This window comes from Theobroma cacao, chromosome 6 (genome assembly GCF_000208745.1).
Source record: "Theobroma cacao cultivar B97-61/B2 chromosome 6, Criollo_cocoa_genome_V2, whole genome shotgun sequence".
NCBI lineage: Eukaryota > Viridiplantae > Streptophyta > Magnoliopsida > Malvales > Malvaceae > Theobroma > Theobroma cacao.
Window position 1 is genome coordinate 23030986 of NC_030855.1, and position 23004 is coordinate 23053989.

At 36.5% G+C, this 23004-nt stretch overlaps 3 protein-coding genes and 1 pseudogene across 6 annotated transcripts; 2 read left to right on the top strand and 2 right to left on the bottom strand.

Moving 5' to 3' along the window:
- Window positions 2389–3795, bottom strand: LOC18596689 (annotated as a pseudogene).
- On the top strand, window positions 7282–13772 carry LOC18596690 (protein SCAR3). 3 transcript variants are annotated; one of them, XM_007025315.2, is made up of 9 exons: window positions 7282–7752; window positions 7962–8125; window positions 9082–9205; window positions 9305–9437; window positions 9761–9828; window positions 9992–12476; window positions 12593–12697; window positions 13144–13251; window positions 13353–13772. In XM_007025315.2, exons 1-9 carry the CDS (start codon window positions 7598–7600, stop codon window positions 13401–13403), a joined length of 3393 nt encoding a protein of 1130 aa, XP_007025377.2. In that variant the 5' UTR covers window positions 7282–7597; the 3' UTR covers window positions 13404–13772. The 3 variants fall into 3 exon arrangements, with proteins under 3 accessions (XP_007025377.2, XP_007025378.2, XP_017979005.1); XM_007025316.2 differs by having other exon boundaries at window positions 12596–12697; XM_018123516.1 differs by lacking the exon at window positions 7282–7752 and having other exon boundaries at window positions 8065–8125; window positions 9071–9205.
- On the top strand, window positions 17175–18769 carry LOC18596691 (dof zinc finger protein DOF1.5). Of its 2 annotated transcripts, none has more exons than XM_018123517.1 (2): window positions 17175–17791; window positions 18090–18769. In XM_018123517.1, exons 1-2 carry the CDS (start codon window positions 17326–17328, stop codon window positions 18101–18103), a joined length of 480 nt encoding a protein of 159 aa, XP_017979006.1. In that variant the 5' UTR covers window positions 17175–17325; the 3' UTR covers window positions 18104–18769. The 2 variants fall into 2 exon arrangements, with proteins under 2 accessions (XP_017979006.1, XP_007025382.1); XM_007025320.2 differs by having other exon boundaries at window positions 17178–17791; window positions 18142–18769.
- Window positions 19694–21523, bottom strand: LOC18596692 (DUF724 domain-containing protein 2). The gene is made up of 2 exons (XM_007025321.2): window positions 21046–21523; window positions 19694–20126 (listed from the first exon to the last, which is right to left on the bottom strand). The coding sequence occupies exons 1-2, from the start codon at window positions 21444–21446 to the stop codon at window positions 20015–20017; spliced, it is 513 nt and encodes a 170-aa protein (XP_007025383.2). The 5' UTR covers window positions 21447–21523; the 3' UTR covers window positions 19694–20014.

Here is a 23004-nt window from a genome sequence, read left to right on the forward strand (position 1 = left end):
TATCCTAAAATGTTTAACTGTTGTTTAATTTGGTGTAAAATGGAATTTAATATCTAAAATAAAATATAATCTTTCATGACTCGTAAATTGATTTTGTGCAATGAATTAATGCACTGGCTTCTTGCTATTTATGTACTCTTTATTAAAATTTAATACACAAAATGAGAGCAATTAAAAGTACCATTAGATTGACAAGATTATGATCGATTCTCGTTGTTGAATATGATAATTTAATTAAAAATTTTAATTATTTGGTACTAATTAAATCTAAAAATGAGTTCTGAAAGTATATGTATATTTGGAAAGTTCAAATATATATCTTTCACTTTCCAAAACCAGACATTAAGATTTTTCAAAAACATATCCCTAAAAACAGTTGGAACAGAAGAAGAATGTCAGGTGGTCATACCAAATATTCTTACACTATCTTAGGTTGCAAAGGTTAAAAATGAAACTGTCACAATACTATTAAAATTTGGTGTGAGTCAAAAGTAATCCTCCTATACAAGCTAGGACAGAGGAGTACATTATTTTAGATTATGCAAAGGAAAAGGATCTCATGTTTTACTCATGTATGCTATAGGCTTTAGTTGCAATCGATGTTTTCTAATTCATCCCCAAAATTAAAATATTCCAATGGCATTAGATATTTGACAAGGATAATTTTCTCTCTTTGTATAATCTTTACATGCCCAGCACATCAATAATTTTCTATACCTTGGGTGGATTTGAAGTTCTACTTTAGTTTCCAACATTCGATCATCTTTTATGGTATAAGAAAAAGAGATGTGCTGTTGCAGAAATTAAGATTGGCAATGCTTTAGACAAACCAACAATCATGTGAACTACCTTCCTCCTAGCTAGCTAACACTAGTCACTAGCTACATACATATACATACATATATATATATATACATACATATATATATATATATACATACATATATATATATATATATATATATATATATATATATATATCATAATATATATATATATATATAATAAGCCAGANAATGATTGATTAATACCTTATATATATATATATTATATATAATAATAATAATACTATATATATATATATATAATATAACATACTTATATATATATAAAGCATTTCTGGGCCTTTGTGCCTGGTTAATCTGTTGTTATCCAACCCCCAACCTCTCCCTCACCCACTCTAAGAAAACTCATCAAAGTGGGTAGGACGTTTGTTTTGAGGCAGTAGTATTTATTTATTACCCTTTGACTGACAGGATCCATTAATTTATGAGACTTGATTGACATGATATGGTTGTGAGGAAACATGTTGCAAATTGAGGGGATAATTGAAATTGAAACAGATCTGTGAGCTCTCCCAAAACAACCGGGGGCTGGGGGCTGGTGGCTGGGGCCATGGTAGAGCCAATTTGCAGTGTTTAGGCATTCGAAGGAAAAGCAAAGAAAGGCAACTTACTGAAGATTGGAGATACACGATCACCCTGATATTTCAATTCCCAACTTCTTTATTTTTCTTTTAGAATGGCTTTAATTCTCTAACAGAAAGACCAGTCATTCCACGTGAATTGGCCCATTCTCTTCTCCATTTGTCTTTCACTGCACCTTCTAGTCGTGGACCCTAAGTATATGTTGTAACTTTGCTGGACAATCTTTAAGTTTATGAATTTCCATCTTTCACCCTCCTTTTCTAAATTTATTTGTGAATAAAGAGAATAAATAAGTTGAGAGGTTTCGTATCAATCATCTCGGAGTATTTATTAATGAATTGAGATTCGCATCAATTGTAATCAGATTTTATTTATTTTATTTTTTCAAATCATTTGACATTTGGAATAGATACATTTCTAATATAAAATAATAAATTTAATTCCGTTAATAAAGTGGATCAAATTTTGAAATTGATGAGTCCCAATATAATTCTTTTTTATTTTCTTTTTTCAACATGAATATTTCTGACTTTTCTTCTCTTTATTGATTGAAGAGTAGACAAAAGATACCATTAGCACTTGGCACCAAAAAAGATGTAAATCTTGTCTTAAAGAAGTTAATTAATGAAAATAAAAATAAAATTATGGGGAGAAAGCTTAGGTTGGGTAGGCTTTTTATAACCCAGCTTAAACCCACCGTGGGCTAAGTCTATCGGCACGTCTAGCATTTTAGCTTCACTGGGTTTATATTTCCTAGCCCAAGTTAAGTAGGCCCAATTGACAGTTTCATCCACCATACTTGTGGATGTCACAAATTTTTACGAAGAGACTTGTAACAACTTTTTCATTGTAATATGATCAGGATTACAACAGCTTAATAAAACAAATCATATGTGAAAAGCTTAGAAAACATCACATTCTTTGATGTAATTAACAAATGAGAGTATCATAATAACAGGGACAAGATTATTAACCAAGGTTTGATTGTCTTATTTTAACCATTTAAATAGAATCGAGCTTCCTTGTTTCCAAACAGAAAACTACTTGGGCATCTTGATGTAGCCAACATGAGCAGGATTAGACACTTTGACCAGAGTGCCAAGCTCGGGAACCTGCAAACACTTGGATGATTCCTCCCTGTAGAAGAACCCCATGCACCCGCAATCATTGCTGCACTTGGTTCTACAATCACTCAACTTCATGGGGCCATCTCCTTCTGCATATGCATTAGTGAAATGTTCAACGCCCACGACTTTGTAATAACCCACGTTAGCACCACCTTTGCATGGCGGCAACAACGGAGGCGTGCAGTTTTTGCTCCATCCTAGCAAGCCCTTGGGCTTAGGGCATGCCACACATTGATTGTCCTCGCAAATTCCTAGTAAGCCGCACCTCTTCGGTAAGTTGCACAGCCTTTCGTGATCGTATCCATCAAACAGCTTAAATGTGTTCTCCCAAGCTCCCCAATCAACATTTTCGTTGAATGTGTAGATTTTAAGGTTACCATCCGATTCCACTTGAAGCATGGAATATGTGCTATTGTATTTAGGCCTTGACAAAATGTGTGTTCCTGAACTACTAGAATTGTTCATGTCAAACGTGAATCCCAGCTCAAAAGCATAGGCTTGCTCGGTCTCTGGCATGCTGTAAAATTTAAGATTTGCTAAGGAACCCTGCCCATTTCCAAACTCATCCGACCTGTAATAGAGCAAAGGGCTTGGTGAATATTGCTTTTATAATACAGCTTTAAATACCTTTGCTCCATAACAAAGCTGTGAGGCCCTTCGGAACCATCAGCAGTAGACGTGCGGCTAACCAGCTTGTTTGGACCATTTGATCGCAGGGCTTGGCCCACCAAAAGCGTGTCTGTTGGGTGGTCAAAACTCTGCCAAATAAATTTGCCTTTCTTATCATACAAAACCAAGTTACCATTTGCTAGCAGCTTCAACCCTACCACGCCCTTGATGGCAGTGCCCGTTTGCCATACCACAGTGCCATCAGCATCAGCTAGAACTAGGTTTCCTTCCGACCCCAAAGTTAACGTGGCGTTTTCACCAACGGGCCTGCCTCGATTGGCTTCCCAGACCCACCTCATTATGGACTCGGACCGGCGGTGGCCCATTCGTAGAGCTAGGGTATAGGCATTAGGAGTGGTGTTGTAGAAGCATAATTGGAATGGAAATAAGTAAATGGGTAAGGCACGATAGTCTGCAAAATACTCAACACTGTATTCTCCCAAATCACCTTCATTTACGTACTTGAAAGTCCTTGAGGGTGGAACTTTGGCATTGGCTACATTCGAAGAACAAAGAATAAAAAAGAGAAGAGTGAACAATGCGAGTGAAAATGATGGGAAAGAGCAATGCATTTTGTGGCAATGTGTTTAAGGGCGCTTTTTTGTTGCTTTGTGGATGACATATTGGGCAAAGGTGAATTTATAGGTAAAGTCTTTGATTGAATTCTATGGGCCAAAAACTGATAGTGCGGTTCTCTTTCGATGGCTTATCGACTATCATCATTGATCATGTGCATGATCTGAATAAGCAATAGTATTTGACTTTGACCCACCTCTCCCATTTCACCTTCTATACAAGTTCGGGAATAGCAAAGAAATATGGACATGTGTTCTATTGTCTTTGGCTCGTTGCTCGTTCTTGAAGAATTGGCAGCTGTTTTCAGTTATGGTGGAGTTGGTCATAAACAATGGATAGGGCGTTGGGAAAACCATTTTTAGAAATCTTAAGCCATTGACTGGGACTGCCCGTTTGAACAACCCATTACAAGTCCCAGACTATCCAAAAAAAGGGGAATTAAGGCTACCAATTAAAAGTAATTTACAATGCATTTACTACCATAATTTTGGCTTTTGACATATAACTCCAAGGCTTCAACCATTAAATATTAGAATTTGCTAAAAAAATGAAGAAGTAATTTCAAAATATTTAATGTTAGTTTAAGCTTGTGAGAGACGCTGTAACCATAAGCGAAGATCTAACCGAATTGAATTAGACCTACGGATCTATGGCAGCCCGCCCAAGTCATGGACAGGTCAGCTCTACCGCAGAGCGATGATTAAGTAGTTTCCAGGCAGGGGACCCAGGAGTGCAGCTGAATCCAAAAGAATCTCACTTGTTATCTTCATAGGCCCCAAGCTAGTTGGCCTAACAATCCATTGCCCAAGTCGACCATGGTTGGGCCTTCTGACTTCTGAGCTTCAACTATATCAAGGCTAAAAAGCACTTCAAATCACATTCAAGTAGGATGTGGTAATATTGTACATCTAAAATCTTCAATATTTAATATTTGTGGTGCAAATTTTATTTATGAACAATCCAGGTTGCATTAAAAGTCCTGCTCCTTGAACTGGATCTCAGATGACTTTGCACCTCATTGGCTGCATGTCTATCTCCAAACTTATTGCTTTCCATGTGACTTCCGTTCTTCTACCTTGTTCCCTATTGCTTCAAGACCGTTTGGCCCACTCTTTTTGCCCCTTTTTTTTGGGTTCTTTCCTTCCTCTCCAAGAGGGAACTAGAAAACTTTGTTAAGTAAAATGGCTTTTTCTGTCATTTTCTCTAAATGATAACCATGGCGAGAATGACAGGTCAATGCAAATGTGATAGTGTATATGGAGGAGAATAATGTGAGGTACAAGGGCTACATGGTAAGAAAGATAGGACAAGGTTGCATTACGCTGGAGGGGGGCTCCCTTCCTAATAACGACACTTTTGTTGTGGGTGTCAGGGGCGGCTTTTGCTAAGGTTTTATCCGACCATTCCTTGTGAAATCTGCCTCAAAACGCTGTAGTTGTGCGCAATCATTGACACAAATTGCTTCTTCTTTTTTTTTTTTCCATTCATGATCCATCCCCACCTCTGAGAATATGGCTGAGAGCATTAAGCAGTTTGATAAGTAAGTGCAATTTGCTTAATGATTACAGCTTAGCAGAATTTGAGGATGCCAACAATGTGACGGTGGCAAGTGTAAAGGGGAGTCCTGGAAATATTTACGACTTTGATTTGAGTACATCGAAAATAGTTCCCTCTTCTTGTGTTACCTGCTAAAGTAGTTAAGTACGTATTAATTATTTAATTAAGACTAAATAAATTAATAAATAATACTGAGTCGTCCTAGTAATTATGAATCCATCTTCATCTGAAGGTTTTCGAAATCCAAGCATTTTCTTTGGAAACAAAAGAAAAAGAAGAAGCGTTCGGATCGAATCTCACGATGGACTTGGTTTGCCCATAGATTATTTTAATGGTGGGCAAAATGCTTTAATAATGGAGGGGTAGATATCTGGAAATATGTTTTGATTCCACAACGTACTTGCTCTGCCACGCATCAAGTTGGTTAATTATAGGAATATTTTTCATCCTATTTAACACTTACCCGCATGGTCTGAAATCAAGGTAAATGTCTTGTAACTGGTAACCAAATAAGAATCTCCCCCAACGAGAAGAAATTATTACACAGAAAGAAACAGACCATTCATGATAAAAATCATTCTTGATAATAATAATGGAAAAAAAACTTGTACAATCTAGATATACAGTATTTCCAAAAGCATGGTATATATTAGGTAAGAGTAATTAATACCAGTTTTTCTTTAATAATGTCACATAATGGCCCATATAAGAACTGTTATGAATAATTATGGCGTGCTTTCTTCCCCTTTATACTTTCCAATTATAACATCCTTTTATGCAATTACCAATTTTGGATTACCAAATTGACATTAAAATATTGGTTTTTGGGGTGGAGTGAAAGCTAGCCAAGAGTCTAGACCGGGGAGCCAAGTCAAAGCTACTTGCCACCTTACACATGGGGCACTGGTCAACTCTACTCACCCGACAAAAATTGCTTATCTTCTTTGTCTACTTAACTAAAATATATTTGGAGGAATCTAACGTGTTTGGTCACTGATCTTCGCCCTATTGGAAGATTTCTGAAACATTGGATTTTGTTTCAGAAATTACACCCCATTGTCAAGGGCTTCTAGATGATGACCAAGTCATTTAGTCCAATGAAGGAAAGAATTTCTTTCCGTTATTTTGTTACTTTCCCAAGGCAGGGGCGAAGACGGGGTTGGATGGGGGCAAGCTCCTTGGATTGGCTAAACCTTTCCCTCCCACCCCCACACCATAATCCCATCGTGGAATTAGTATCTTTGCTTAAGATTTGGGCTTGCATTAAGGTCAACCAACGAACTTTTGAAATTTTGGTGCAGTTCGTTTCACGCCCTTAATTTCTTTTCTTCATTGACGCGGTGAACACCTGTCGGTTTTAGCAAGAAAAGAAGCCTCAAATCGAAAAAATCAGATTTGCCTTTTAACCTGAGTTTAACCTTGTGGATTCCTAATTACAGACGTGGACAAATGAAACGTGACAAGGATTATCAAACGAAAGATTTGTTGCCCTTTCCCATTCCATGTGTTTTGCTTTGTAAGATCAACGTAAGATTTAGAATCAAAGACCAAATGATCCATATGATATGACCACTATACTTTTGTACCTAAACCTACATTTCATCGTAAATTCAAATATAGCTTGAAATGACAAATAGGTGGGGGAAAAAAGGAGCCAATTAATGTGTTTCCACAGAGAAGTCACATTCCCCTTTATTTCTGCAATTACGATAGAGACAGAAACAATTAAATTAGAAAAGGGGAAATTCCAAAATGTCTTGGTCGTCGCCACGTTTCCTTCTGTCAAGCCTCGGAACCGCACAGCGAAGGAAAGCCCTATCCCGTAATTTCGCCGCCCAAGGGACATCCCGAGCCATTCTCTTGGAAGTGCAAGGTCAATTCCGTCTTTTCAGATTACAAAATCTGGCTCAGTGAAGTATTGCAACAAAATGATTTCGGGGGAATGGCTTGCAGTGTTGGCAATGTCCTCTCCTTCCCCTTCCCCTTCTTTCTTCCTTTCTCTCTCGGCAGTTAAGCTGCTCCAATCTCTCTACCTACTCTTTTTTCCCCTCTTTAGCAAAACCAGAATAATAAAATAATAAAATACTTAATTAATTGATTATGTAATTTCATTCCTTCATTCATTTCATTTAATTCATTCAGAGAAGTAGTGGTAGCAGTATATATCTACGCGGGTGCTGTTTGTGAATAAATCTTCTGCTTTTTTCTATTTTCTCTGAATTTTTTAGAGAAAAATTGAAAATGCCTCTGGTTAGAGCTCAGGTGAGGAATGAGTACGGGCTTGGTCAACCGGAGCTTTACAAGGAAGCTAATAGAGAAGATCCTAAGGCTGTCCTCGATGGCGTTGCCGTCGCTGGTCTCGTCGGGATCTTGCGGCAATTAGGCGATCTTGCTGAGTATGTTTTTACTCTTTTATTTGGTTTATAATTTTTGCAATTTCAAATTGTTTCTTCCATTTGGTTGCATGCTAAGGAAGTTTAAAGAATTAGTAACAATTGAAAGCTCGAGAGTTTGATTAATGGACCGTTAAGCTTTGTAATTGCTTACTTTTTTAGTTATTGTTTATTTAAACTGCAAGTGGTGTGGTTTGGTTGTTATGTTGTAGATTTGCAGCAGAGGTTTTTCATGGATTACAAGAGCAAGTAATGAGCACAGCTTCTAGAAGTCATAAATTGATGATTCGTGTGCAAAGGATTGAAGCTGCGCTTCCGCCCCTTGAGAAGGCTGTTCTTGCCCAAACAAGTCATATACACTTTGCTTACACAGCTGGTATGGACTCTGTACATGTCTTTTGCTTGAAAAGCCATTCATTTTCTTGGTAGATAATGCTTCTTGTACATTTAAATCACAATTACAGAGATATACGAATTTGGTACATGCTATTTTATCTTGTTTGTTTTAGTCATGTTGTATGTTTTTATGCTTTGGTCCTCTGGCATTTGTTGCCTGTTTTCTGGACATCTGTGACTCACTAGTCAGATTTCCATGGAAACCACTGCAAAGTTTGTCAGTTTCTTGTTTGGGTTGAATGCCAGCAAGATGTAGATGATAAGTTCACTGGTATATATGACTTTAGTGCAAAATGATATCTTATTGTTCAAGTTTTAATAGTCAATAAGAACTTAATTTCAAGAAGAACATCAATTGTAGTCAAGCAGGTGGCATCGGTTATCAGTCACTGCTGGCTCTTGAAGCGATTTTCATGTAAAGAGATTGCTATTGTTGAAGTAGATCTACAACATTGGGAACTTAATTTCAAGAAGAACATCAATTGTAGTCAAGCAGGTGGCATCGGTTATCAGTCACTGCTGGCTCTTGAAGCGATTTTCATGTAAAGAGATTGCTATTGTTGAAGTAGATCTACAACATTGGGAACTTAATTTCAAGAAGAACATCAATTGTAGTCAAGCAGGTGGCATCAGTTATCAGTCACTGCTGGCTCTTGAAGCGATTTTCATGTAAAGAGATCGCTATTGTTGAAGTAGATCTACAACATTGGGAACATGTTCAATGGGAAAACATGTTTTATTCTAACTTTATGTTATTTCTTGCAGAACATTGCATAATAATGGACCTTTATCTTTGAGAATCAAGATAAAAGGAAAACAATTATGTTGCTTTTGCACTTAGACACAGTCTATTTTCAAGTTTGGATTTTTTGTATTAGCTATTGGAAACTTTTTATCTTTCTATTCAAATCTTTATGGGAAGCAGTTGCCCTACAGGTTCTGAATGGCACCCTCGAATTCACAATGAGAAAAATCATTTCATCTACAATGACTTGCCACGATTTATTATGGATTCCTATGAAGTTTGTCGTGACCCTCCATGCCTGCACTTGCTTGACAAGTATGGTTACTTACATCTGCTCCCCATTTTAACCATGGCAAGCATGTTAGAGTAATGAATTTATGATTATTTTTTTGGATTCTTCTGCTTTGCAATCAGATTTGATGCTGGTGGCAAAGGATCTTGTATGAAGAGATATTCAGATCCAACTTACTTTAAGAGAGCATCAGGTAGCTGCATTGAAGAAGATGCTGAGAAAGTCCCAAGGGATAAGAAGACTCGTAAAAGCAAGGTATCATTTATGCTATTAACCATCCAGGCATAGAATATTGAAAATTTTGAAAAGCGTTTATCTACCTTTTGAATCAATTTTCACAACAAATTTCATTATTGACTCTCAGTTCATATTAATTAATTAATTAACTAGTTTACCCTTTAGTTGAGTGAAATTCTTCACTCCACAATTACTAGGAATGTATTTGCCTCTAGGACTCCTATGATGTGGAGGTACAAGTTATGTAAATACCACTTTTTCTGGCTCATGTTGCAATTGAATAACCTACATGTTCTTCAATTTGGAATTATTTCTGAATAAAAATTGTAAAAAATGGACAGAAAAGAAGATCGTCACACAGGAATGGTGAACTATCACGTGTTGCATCATTATCTAATCGCAGTGGCAGGTAAATGTAATACTTGTATATGTATACAAATCATGTGTGCACTCACATTCATACAGATGAACATACAGACACAAAAACACAAGCATATAAGTCTTTGCATGTGACTCATTGTGTTGAATACAGTTTGATTTAATTGAAATTTACATGAAATCTGACCATGCAGAATGCAGTATACTTCTCCGATTGTTAACGGGCGAACTTCTTCCTCTCAAACTGCATCTACAGTTGATATGGCACTCAAATCTGATATGGGAGAACATTCAACTTCTTTTGATTCAAGAACTGGGTCTGGATATATCAATTGTGTTTTGAATCTAGGTTCATCCATGCTACCTGAGGAACAGGAACATAAGGAAGTGTCTTCTAGGTTGATGCAAGAAACTGATACCCTTAGTTCAGATTTTCCTGTTGGACAAACTCAGGTTGTAGATGACAACTTTTCACATAGTTCATCACAAGAGCAGATTGCCCTAAGTTCATATTGTGTAACATGGGATGAAAAGGCCGAAATAGTGGAGTCCAAAGCAGGAAATTGGGATGGAGATGAAGCTCCAGAGATGAACTTTGATGTAGATGTGCAGGAATCTGGACCTGCCAATCTTGGAAATGGTGACCAAATGGATATCCCATTTAATGACACGGATGCTCCCCAATCAAGCTCTATTGATAACCAAAATGACGAAATTGAAAGTGAACCAGACAATTACATGGATGCACTGAACACAATAGAATCAGAATCTGAAAATGATATTGAATGCCATACAAAACGAGAAGTGGAGCTGTGTTCTGAAAATGATGTTGAGTGCCAAACTAAATGGGAAGTTGAGCAGATTGATGATGCTAACGCTGTTAACAATGAGAATAGAGAAGATGGAATGCATGCAGTTATGGATAGTAATGCCAACCATCATCCATCTATAATCGAATCTTCTGCCTCATCTGATATTCTTTCGAACAATGGGATGTCCATGAGTTTATCAGATCCAGTCCCCTCTGAGAATTTTGCCAGTGAACAGATCCCTCAAATATCAGGGAAAGCTCCTGATCCCGACCATTCACCTGGTACTGATTTATGCATGAGTGATGAAATTCATAATGGTTCACAAGTGGAATCTGCTATCAGCGATCCATCATCATCCTCTGGCTCCACAATTTCTGATATGCAGGATCTAGTAAGTGATAGGATCATAAACAATGTCAGTGACTCTGAATACTCCCACACTGAATTTTCTGGTGTGCATTCAGTTGGGTTCTGGACAAATGGTGGTCTTTTGGGACTTCAGCCATCAAAACCTCCTGATTTTGCTGTATCAACTGCAGGTCAGAGTTTTGCAGCCAAAAGTAGTGAAGCATTTGGTCCACCAAATCAAACTCTTATGCCTATACATGATGGACCCAAAGGAAATACAGGTACAGTGGTTGAGAATGCAGAAAGTGCTGAGAAGGTTCCAAGTTCATGTAGTGAGAAAACTTCCCTTCCAATAGCTGATTTAGCTGCCAATCTTGAAAAAGCAGTTAGTTCTCAGTGTGATAATAATCTTGATAATTTTAATGGGGCTGGATTGAGCCTAAACACTTCATTGCCACACGGGAACAAGCACCCAGTCAATCCTAATATCAAAGCTACATCCGTTGAATCTGATGAAGAGAATGATGACAACTCATCTAGGATGTTTGGACTTGGCCATAAGTTGCTTGTAAATGGTTTTCGCAGAAAGGTCTCAATCGCTCATTATGGTGAATCTGAACCAGCCACTTCTACAAAAACTGGGGTATTGGAGCCGAGGAATGGGCACCAGAGCATATTATATCAGAAAATTCCTCGTACAACTTTTGACGAGCAGATTGGAAATGGATCTCCTGTAAATTCGCTTACTTCTTCTCCACCACTTGAACATATGAAAATATCTTTCAACCCTATAGATGGATTTGAGACTTCTAAACTCAGATTGCAATTTCCAGATGGGAATCATTATCAGGAAAGTGTCAGGGACATGTTTCCTTCTTTTCAGTTGGTCCCAGGGCCTGTTGTTCCAGTGCATGATGTTGGTTCAGACTCCGATGATGATACTTTCTGCAGATCATCTCCTTATATGTCGGATGATTGCCTTAGTCATTGCTCTGAGTCAAATTCTGAGCAGTGGGAATCTGGTGAAACTCCTGAAAGCAAGGACCCTGCGCTATATGATGCATTAAGCAGATTGTCATCTGTGGAATCTGTCTCAAGCTCTTTACATTTTGGGGAAGCAGCCAATAATGGCATCCATGTTAATGGGGGACATAAATCTGTAGTTCCTGGGATTGGTGCAGAACCATCTCTTCCTCTGTCGCTTGATCTTCCAAGTTTTGATGCCATTAACCCTATACTACAGGATGAAACCAATAGCAATTCTGTTCACAAGAACCAGCCAGAATTGCAAAATTCTACAGACGTCACACCATTACCACCACCACCTCCTCCTGTGCAGTGGCGGGTTTCAAAACCCTGCTTGGATGAGACAGAAGAAAGACAACATGCTTTATCTGAGTCTCTCAGACATGAGCTTGATCTGAAACTTTTTTCTGCTGTCTCTGTGGAGTCTAAGCCACCCTCTGATGATCAACAACAAATAAGTGATGAGGCAATTGCATTAAAACCAGAGAAGAAGGTACTTTAGCAGCATTCTGTTTTTTTTTTTTTTTTTTAAGCAAAAATTTCACATTGAAAAATGTTGTGAAGTGGAAACTGCTTGTATATAAAAGGTTAAAAATTTAATGCATACAGCAGGTGGACCAAGAGAATTTGAATAGGCAGAAAGAGGCTAAACAGCTCAGTAGTGGCAGGGGGGTGGATGAAAAGGAAGATTTCTTGCATCAGATAAGAACTAAAGTGAGTAGTCATTTCTTTCTTGATATGTTGCTCTCCATCACCCAAAAAATGATTAGTCTCTTAATTTGGATGTACTTTTAACCGATGAGAATTTCTACTGCTTGAAGAAACAATTTCTTTGATCAAATTCTGAGAAAGAAAGGAAACAAAAGTAAAAAACACTGATAAGTGCTAAACAATCATCGATCAGTTCATGGTTTATTTGGTATAGGATCTAGTTGGAGGCGGTTGGTGTAGTTTGAGCATGTTTTATGTTTCTCTTTGATTCTGAAAACTTGATTCTACTGTATCTTCATGTGGTAGAAATTGTATCTTGTTTCATTGCTTTCAGTTATGAGTTTCCCAAATTTAAATGCGAGGTCTCATTTATCCCGTAGAATAGATTGACTGTTGTAACAAAATGGAGTATAATTCATTCACTTGCTTGGTATTCTTTGTCATTACAGTCTTTCAACCTAAGACCCACAGCCACAGCAAAACCAACTGTTACTTCTGGTCCCACGACGAATGTCAAAGTCACCGCAATTTTGCAGAAAGCAAATGCGATACGCCAGGTTTCAGTTTGCCCTGTTTCACTTTTTTGCTTTAATTATCATATTTCATTTGTTCTCTTATGGATCACACCATCAAATTAACAACTATGAAACTCGTTCAGGCTGTTGGGAGTGATGATGGCGAAGATGATGATAACTGGAGTGACACGTAAACCATTTTGGGATATGGATGCGTAAGATAATGGGCAGTAAATCCTCTCAGTCTCGAGTTTTCACATGTGGATGAGGCTGTTTAACATGTGTATAATCCTTGCCTTATTTTTGTAATTAGTTAGTGGGCGCATTTGTATCTTATATAGCGATTATTTGCTTTCATTTCCTGAGTAGTTAAATGCTTTGAACAGGTATTTAGGTGAGTCGTGATGTAAGTTTACAACAATGAGGCAATGGTTCATGCATAATGCATGAAAATATGGTAGTTTTTTTTTTTTAATTTTTTTAGTCGGGACACAATTTCTTTTTAATTGGAATAATTGTTATATCCTTTTATCGAGATCAACCCAGAATGAATCATTTGGTAACAGTGGAATATGCAAAGGTTTTCCCTGCCGAAACTTGCTTCGTTATTTTGGCAACAGTTGCGTGACATGAACTATGGATTGATGATTGAAACAGGCAAAAACTGGAGTTTTCCATAGATTATAATGCAACTTGCTATAAATAGACGAGTTCTTTAGTTTTGGCCTTTGAATAGAAGGAAACGGTGGAGTCTCGTGTCAGGTTTAGAACAAGGATAATGATTGCATCACCCCCTGTCTTGTCTTGCTTGAAAATGTGTCATTCCCAAGGCAAATTTCAACGGCAGCAAAACACAGCAGTGTCCACGTAATTGCCTGGAGGGGTAGCGTTGGTTTCGATCTTGAATCACTGTTTCCGTGTGTTTGGAATTGGAATTTTCAATTTAGCTGTGAGATTCAAGTCATCTTATTTAATCTAAATCTTTTGTTATTATTCTTCACAAGAAAGCCTTAAAGTAAACCCATAAAGTGTATTTGAGTGAGAATCTTTCAAGACAAGAGGCAAATAACTAGAAAATTGGCAAATTTCCTGTTCTTTTTTTTTTTTAAGTTTTAATTCGTCAAAGTGTGTGTTATTTGATTTATGCCCATCGGCTTTGCACCAAGAATCAAGGGATGAGAACCCATCATCATCAAATAATCAAATAAAGAAACTGGAACAAGAGTTGACAAAATTAAGATGCCAGCCTTCCTATGCTAAACCTAAAGATTTAGCTTCAACCGGAACAGATTTAAAAACTCCAACACCACGACTTCTCCGGTGAATTAATAACCATTTTATTTGCAAGTTGCATGCAGCAGCAGCATCTTCACAGTAAATTAAATATTTGAGTCTCAAATCACACTCATATTCAAAATACACGTGATAAACACATTTCCATACGACAAGGTTTTCACTTGTTTAAATCCAGAAAATGTCACCTTATTTATTTATGGATTGTTTTTTCAATGAATTTATATAAATAAATGTATGGAGGAAAATTATTTTCCTCCATAGAAACAACTCGACGAGCTTTGCACGTGGTTACCTTAAATATTGTCTAATTTTATTTATTTGGAAAAAAACCAAAAAGTTTTAATGTTCATATCAAACTAATTTATTATATTGGCCAATTAAAAATACCTAATTTATTCATTTTTTTATTTTAATTATAGTCGGCAATGAATAGCATGCGCCACACGCTAGAGGCCAAACTCCAGCTGCAAATTTGAGAGAAGAAAGAAACTTAAGAACAAAGGGACTTCATTAATCCTTGATGACACAATTAATAATGCAAATTCATGATCATAAGTTAAGATTAAAATAAAGATATTGGGCGGTAGAGATTATGCAAAGGATCTTTGCCACTATGGAAAAAGAGTTCATTAACAAGATTATATGCGCCATTTCATTGCAAAAGGATCGGGATAATAACCAAAGGAATTGACTAAAGCTTCAGGGAGAACTTTGCCTTTTCATTGTTATTCGTTACTAATTAGTCAAAGAAAAATAAATAAAAAGAATAAAGGAATTAAGAAAGATTTACACATACTTTAACCCAAAAAAAAAAAAGAAGTTGCAATAAACATGCATGAATCTTTTTGCGATTTGCCCATCTCCTACTGTTTAAAAGTTGGCCACAAAAGGTTGTGGAAGCTCTCAAAGCTTTGGCTCAAACCCAAGAATCATTTGTCTCTTTCTTAGGCTAAAGCCTTTTGGTTTGGAGCCCTTGCCATGCGGGCAAAGCTGAGAGATGGGTTCCACAGGGCTAGGCTAGGCTACACCACATGGTAAGAAATGTACCACTATAGTTTGGAAAAACATACATGCATCTACACGAGGCCCTATTATCTTAATGAACAACTTTGTTTTTCCTCTTATTATATTAAGCCTATAGTTTTGCACTTGCCTTTAATAGAGCTCCCAGACTAGAATTGATTGGTGAAGGAAAGAAAAAAAAAAGTGTAAATAATTAAATAAAAAGCAATAAAGAAGAGTGGATAGAGAGAGAGAGAGACTTTCTTAATAACTTACATTTTATTAAAGCAACTTGCTACAATCAAGAAGCACAACATCAAGCAACTTGCTGCAAATTAATATATCTTTTTCATCCCCATCCTTGAAACAAAACATCTTAACCCAAACTTGATTAGTACACTCCCTTTGGGTTAACCCAAAGCAATTCTTTTGTTCAAGGATGTGAAAAGGGCACTCCCATAAAAAAGATATCTTTTTTTTTCCCCTTTAATCTTTATGAATTCTTTAACTTTTTTCAATTAAAAAGCATCGAAAAGAAAAAGTTCATCTTTTTTTTTTTTTCCAACAAAAAGGAACGAAAATGCTTCTTTGTCTACATTATATAATTGGAAATGGTGACGGAAATGAGGCTGCTTTTTTGCATTAATCTAATGAGATTCCTTTATTAAATAAAGGGGTGTTAAACAAATTAAAGCCCATATATCATGAAAACTACTTTCCATTGCTAAAATGTTTGCAAACTGATGAAAGCTATGGAGATTGGAGAGCTTCCAGGCCACCCCAACAAGCAAGTGATGGGTCGAAATCCATTGAAACCTGAAAAAGATGCCATGCATGAAGCAAATAAAAAAAAGAAAAAGGAATTGCAATTCCATGATCTATCTCCAACTTTAAGGATTACTATGAGAACTTTTATGATCTGAATTCTGACCCACTTAGTTTCTTTTGTCTTTTATAAAGTTTATTTGTTTGAATATATAATAACAAGTGATGATGATGCATTGCTTGCTGGGAAGCAAGGTAGAGGACTGGTGGAATCTGATTGGACATGAGACTTCTCTTAAAGCATTTAAAAAGCACCTTTCATATAAAAGCTAATTTTTATGGATTGGGAAAATTTTAATTACCATTGATTTGGATCACAAGCAGGCAACCCCATAGGAGCTCATTGTTATTCTTCCAAACCACCCATAGTTTTTCTCTTATCAAATTGATCAGCTTGTATCCATCATTTCATGCAGGATGCAGCTAGCTAGTGGAATTCTTTTTTTTCTCTTTTAGCTACAGTCTCTCCTTTCTTGGACTTATATAATCTTAGAAAGAAATCGATGAAAAGTAAACAATCAAATGAGTTCCAGATTTTCAAACCCAAAGTAGGAAGGATTTAATTAGCTTTATCTTCTGCATTTTTTTTTTGGTTTGAAATAGAATATATAGTAGAAAAATGAAACCCCATTGGAACCAAAACTTTATCCCTTTATGCTCTAATTCTCCATCACTTTGACACTTTGTACGCAAACCTACCTGGATTGGGACCCACTTTTGGACTTTTTTATATGTTGAATATTGATGACGTGGAGTAATGATGTGGACAAAAAGCTCATCATCAGCTTTTCCACGCCACCTACCTGGTTATTGGCATTGGCGGCTTCGGCCTTCACATGCTTATTTTCCTTTCAATTTCCAGCACTTTTTCCCCCACACCCTCCCTCCTCCCCATATATATAACCACTCAAACACCCCTTTCGCCCCAAACCAAAGAAACGCTCATCGCTTTTGTCCCCTGTCTCTGTCTTTGTCCTTGTCTCTCTTTCTCTAATGGTCATGGCCAGCCAAGAAGGGCAAGGGATCAAGTTATTTGGGACAACGATTGCGTTGCATGGAAGACAAGTAAAAGAGGAACAAAACAAAGCTGATCATCCGGCCTTGGATAAGAGGCCAGACAAGATCATACCATGTCCTAGATGCAAGAGCATGGAGACCAAATTTTGTTACTTCAATAACTACAACGTTAACCAGCCTAGACATTTCTGTAAAGGTTGCCAGAGGTACTGGACGGCAGGTGGGGCTCTTCGGAACGTTCCGGTGGGGGCTGGTCGCCGGAAAGCTAAGCCGCCTGGTCGTGATCTTGGTGGGTTCGCGGAAGGGTGCTTGTATGATGGGTCTAGTGGGGTGCACCAGTTTGAGCTGGAAGGGATGGCGCTGGATGAGTGGCAGGTAGCGGCAGCGAATGGTGGTTTCCGGCAAATTTTCCCAATGAAGCGAAGGCGGATCAGCTGCTCAGGTGGTCAACCTTATTGATATTCAATAGTATTTCTTATCTTATCAATTTTCTCTTGCTTGGAAAAGGTTTCAAACAAAGATTAAAAAATTGTACGGACTATAGACTAATGTAAATACAGGCTGGTCTTTGCTTAATTAGTCTTCTAATGTTAGTATTATTTAATATAATATTAAAAAAAATGTGTAAATATCAAAAAGTTTTGGATTAAGTAGATGTACTTAGGGATTAGTGTTTCCAAATTGCGGTGCAGCAAGGGAGAATCAATGATTAATCAAATGCTGCCTTGTAATTTAATTAGGAGAAATGTGCTAATCGCTGATCATGAGGGTTTCATGTGGTAATGTCACTAGGCCAAAATCAACCTACCGAGGAGTCCATGATCCAATTTAATTAACAATATTTGAGATCACCGGCAAGTTCATCATCATCATCATCTTGATTATGCACGTGCTAAATTGGACGGATCATAAGATGGGGGCAGAGAATGGCCAATATTCTTCGGACAACAACGGTTGAGGCATGATTAACGCAAGCTAATGCACATGTAAACTGCTAAAGATTCAACGGATAACGTTGAGATATCGGAGCACAGCCTGGACGTGGGGAAGAATTCTAATCCTATCAAAATCCATTTTCATTGAAGATTTTGATGTATCCATCTAGTAACCCAAAAAAGATGAGGTCATTGGATCTTCAATCAAAGAAATTTATATAAGCCCTACGTACCAGGAAACAAAGGGTTGTAAATTAGACAATTATTCATCCAGGCAAGTCCACATTTTTAGTAGAAAACTATAGTTTTCTTGTTCCTTTTTCTTTTGTTTTTGTGCTATTGGGTAACAAATAGATTCCATATTGATCATGTTAGGGATAAGGTGAGACCTTACCCTTCACAGATGTAAGAGGTTTTTGTTTCATTTCGTTACCAGTGGACTTTGGGTTGGAATTAATGAAAAGGATTGTTCATGTCTTCAAGCATTGATTCTTCTTGGTATTATTCAGTGAAAAGTGGTACTGTTTCGTGACGAACAAACTTGGCTTGAGTCGTATTCAATGAAACTGTGAGAGTTCCATGTCATTTTTAGCGGTAGAGCTAGCTCTGATCTCTTCCTTTTTTTACTTTTTCCCCAAAGAAAAAGATGACCAACTAGGCCAGTAAAGGCAGCAGCAGGCCGAAGACTATCACTATCTCTCAACAGAGTTGATGGTTGATAGGATACCCAACACCTCTTATTTGATCCCTCTTGTATACCTATATAAACTGGTAACTTAAAAAAAGATTGAAAACCTAAAGGGAAGCCTATTGCTTCAAACTCATCTTTGATTATCTGGTTTTGAATTGCTAGATTATGTTGGGAAGCTGAACCACTATGGCGTTCATTCTTTGTTTTCTGTCTTCCACTTTTGCCTCTGGGTTGGAAAACAGAAAACACAGATGCCTTTAGGTACAGAGTTCGGCATCTTATCAACAACTAGAATGAGGTAATTAAATTCCTACGGATTAGTTGAAACTGGTGTGGATATCTTCAAGATTAAACAAGTGCATTGAATGAGTATATAACATGAGAAAGAACAAGAATAATATTCCGTAGTAAGCCTTTCCACACAGTCCTGTACTGTTCTTTAGATCTGTTTTGTCGAATAAAGTTCATTCGAAAAGGACAGTTTGCGACAAGATTCCTGCCAAGTGCATGGATGAAATCCTACATTCTTGTTAATGGTTATCAAGTATCTGTAGTTAAATACAATGAATGATATCCAAAAAGAGTGAGGATTGGAGATTCAAGTGATGGATGATGCCATTATAAAACAAAAACAGCACATGCAAAGAATAACAAAGAGGGCAACCTATCAGAAAGAAACTAATCTTGAAACGTTAGGATAAAGCAGGGGAAGGAGAAATGAACCAGCAACGAAGAAGTATATACGGTTCATGTTAAGAGTCATCTGAAAGTAATTAGTAATTGCCATAAAATCAAACTTAGAATGGTTGCACATGGCACTAGCTAATTACTTACTGTCAAATGCTATTGTAAACCAATTTCCAAGGTACCGAAAATTTGCCCATTTTGTGCCATGAAGCTGCAAAACAAGGATCATCAGCAATGTTTCTATGCACTTTGTTCTACTATCAGCCTATAAAAGAAAAAGAAAGAAAAATGATAGATGTTCTGTGGCAGCATCTAGAGCTGTAGACTAGCCTCTTCCTTGTCCTGGATTTGGTTAGTCACCCTCATTTTTAGGCTGCGTCCCCTGATCTCCTGTGTCTGCTATGCTGCCTTCAGTTGCTGGCTGACCTCCTTGCGCTGATGTGCTTGCTTGGCTACTTTGAGACCTGATGAAACCAATCAACAGAGTCGAATTAGACTAAATACAACGAGTCCTCATAACTCACTGTAGTGGAAACAGAGTGGATTATGCATAAACCACATGCTCAAGTCATAGAACTCTGAGATAAAAAACACAAAAAGCAATACCCTATTGCATGGAATTTTTTATACTTGACCAGCAAATTTGGCCACATATCTAACTGCATTCAATAATTTCAGTCCAGACTAACTATTGCCTTGGCTAAGATATAGATATTTGGTTTAAATCCATAAATCTGCAACATTTCAGTTGGGTTGGGCTCGAAATGAAATTAAACAGGATGCCCACTTCGGATTTAGATTTGCCTATTGATAGTATTGAAGGGAAAGCCCTAATTGATGTGGGTTGTTGTCCCGATGGAATGGGGGCTAATTCCAAGAAAAGACGCCCTATAGTAGTAAAGAATTTCCATTTATGTGGTAACAGAGAATGGAATCCAATGCTGGAAACAATGGAAAAAACCAATTTTAATTGCCCCATTGACTAGTGTAGACTAAAGAAGTTGAAGTACTGTTTCATTCAAGAAATTCATATACTCATATTCTTTCCTTCAAGACTAGCATAGGTGATTTTCATGTTACCTAATCAAAGAAAAATATGTAATGCAAAATAATTGAAAAGAATCTTAATATATGTAGTGCATTTGCAACAAAAATTCAAGGAAGAAAGTTGACAGAAACTTCCAAGATTCTAACCAATTAGAAATAGCAGAGAAAGAGACAAGTCAAAAGTCACGATAAGAGTTAAGAGATGCGAAAAAGAAATGTTTTTGATATCACTACCAGGTAAGTGCTTAACAAAGAAGCGATTAATTAGAAGGACCAAAGACCAAAAGACTTGACAAGAATTCAAAGAAGAACACGATGGAGAAGAAAGCAACATACCCACTTTCAGGATCGAACCAACTCCCGTCGCGCCATTCATGATGAAGTCTAACATTATAGAAAGCACAGTGCGCTTCCTTCCCATCACAATCCAACTTCACATGGTAGTTAGAATCAACTTTTCTTATAACAGTCCCAACCCTCCAAGCAAGGTTGACATAGGCGTCAACCTTGTCGGACACGACGATATTATGAGCACTTTTCGGGGGCAAAGGCCTTATTTCATCTGCGTCAACAGCTTCGACGATAGGGCTATATCCGTCCTCGGTTAACCGAGTATCGTAACGTACCAAGTACTTGTTACTTCCCATCGCAGCCAGATATTTTGCTTTGTAATAAATGCCTGAGAACCCTTCTTCCTTCTTGCATATCTCAATAGGATCATCGTATTTAAAATCCATTGTTTTGGAGCCCTCAAGAACGATCAAAAGAGCAGGGTGTAAGGGGGTTAAGAGAGGATTCTTGAAATGAGAAGAGAGTAAATCAGCGACAATTGGAATTTGAGAGCTTTGTACAGCGACCTTTTCCTTTTAATATAAAAACCAACGCTCTTAGTCATTTAACACTTCTTGAGAACTTGTATCAGCCGTTGGATCAACTCCTGTATAATTCCACAGCTTGCCATCTGTCCCCCAAAAGTCATACTACTACTATTGTTTTAGAAAAGGGTATAAGAAGACGCTATGGCGTTAACCGGTACCGATCGAGTCCTCCCTTAATTACCCGTTTTAGAAGTTTCTAGAAAGAAAAGAAATAGCTAAAGTTTTTTTTTTTTGAAAATAGCTAAAGTTACTTTATATAAATTAACTTATCACGATAATTCTTATATATTTCAATAAATATTTTAATAATATTTATTTCAATTTTATGATATTTTATGTTTATTCTTATACATTTATATCAAAATTTTTAAATGGTTAAATTTTGTTACAAGTGTTTTTATTTTTATTATTATATATTTATAACTTAACATTTGTAAATAGTTAAATATTTTTTTTTGAAAATATAAATGAAAATGATTAATTTTCAGTAAAAGTTTGTTTATTTTATCTAAATTAATTTGTTACGATAACTTTTATACATTTATATTAATATTTTAATAATTTTTACTTTAACTTTATGATTTTTTTTTATTACACTCGAGCATTTGATTTATTGGTTGGTGCATTATCTTCCTGCCTAAAGAGCAGAGTTTGAATCTCCCCTCTCCCAATTATAAAAAAAAAAACTTTATAATTTTTTACTATTATTTTTGTAAATTTACATTAAGATTTTTAAATGGTTAATTTTCATTACAAATGTTTTTACTTTTATTATTATACATTTGTAAATTAATATTTGTAACTGGTTACATATTTTTTACTTAAGAAAACAAATGTAAAAGATTAATTTTCACTAAAAATATATTTATTTTATTTAAATTGGCTTGTTATAATAATCCTTATAATTTAGATATTTACTATAATTTATGATTTTCAAACCACAAAGAGGTTTCACGGATTAAAATGTAAAATTACTTTAGAATATTGAGTTAGAAACTATATTAATCTATTTGTGTTGGTTCTAAATGAAAATTCTAAGTTTCAAATTATCAAAATTTATATATATCCAATTAAATCGTTGCACAAGAGATTAATTATCAAATACAAGAAAAGGTTTAGATCAATTATCAGGTGAAATTCATGACAGATCATTCATGAAATTCAGTTGCATTTGAACATCTCAACCAGTTAGAAGCAAGAAGCAACATCCATGCTAGAATCCCTCATGAATTTCTTATAAAAATTCAGCTGTTTTGAGCAATTAGCACGTTACATGCAAGATATATAGAACATGTATTAGGTAATTAGATACAATGAATGAAAACCAAAAAGAGTGAGGAGTGGAGATTCAAGTGACGGATGATGCCATTACAAAACAGAAACAGCAAATGTCAAGAATAACAAAGAGGGCAACCTA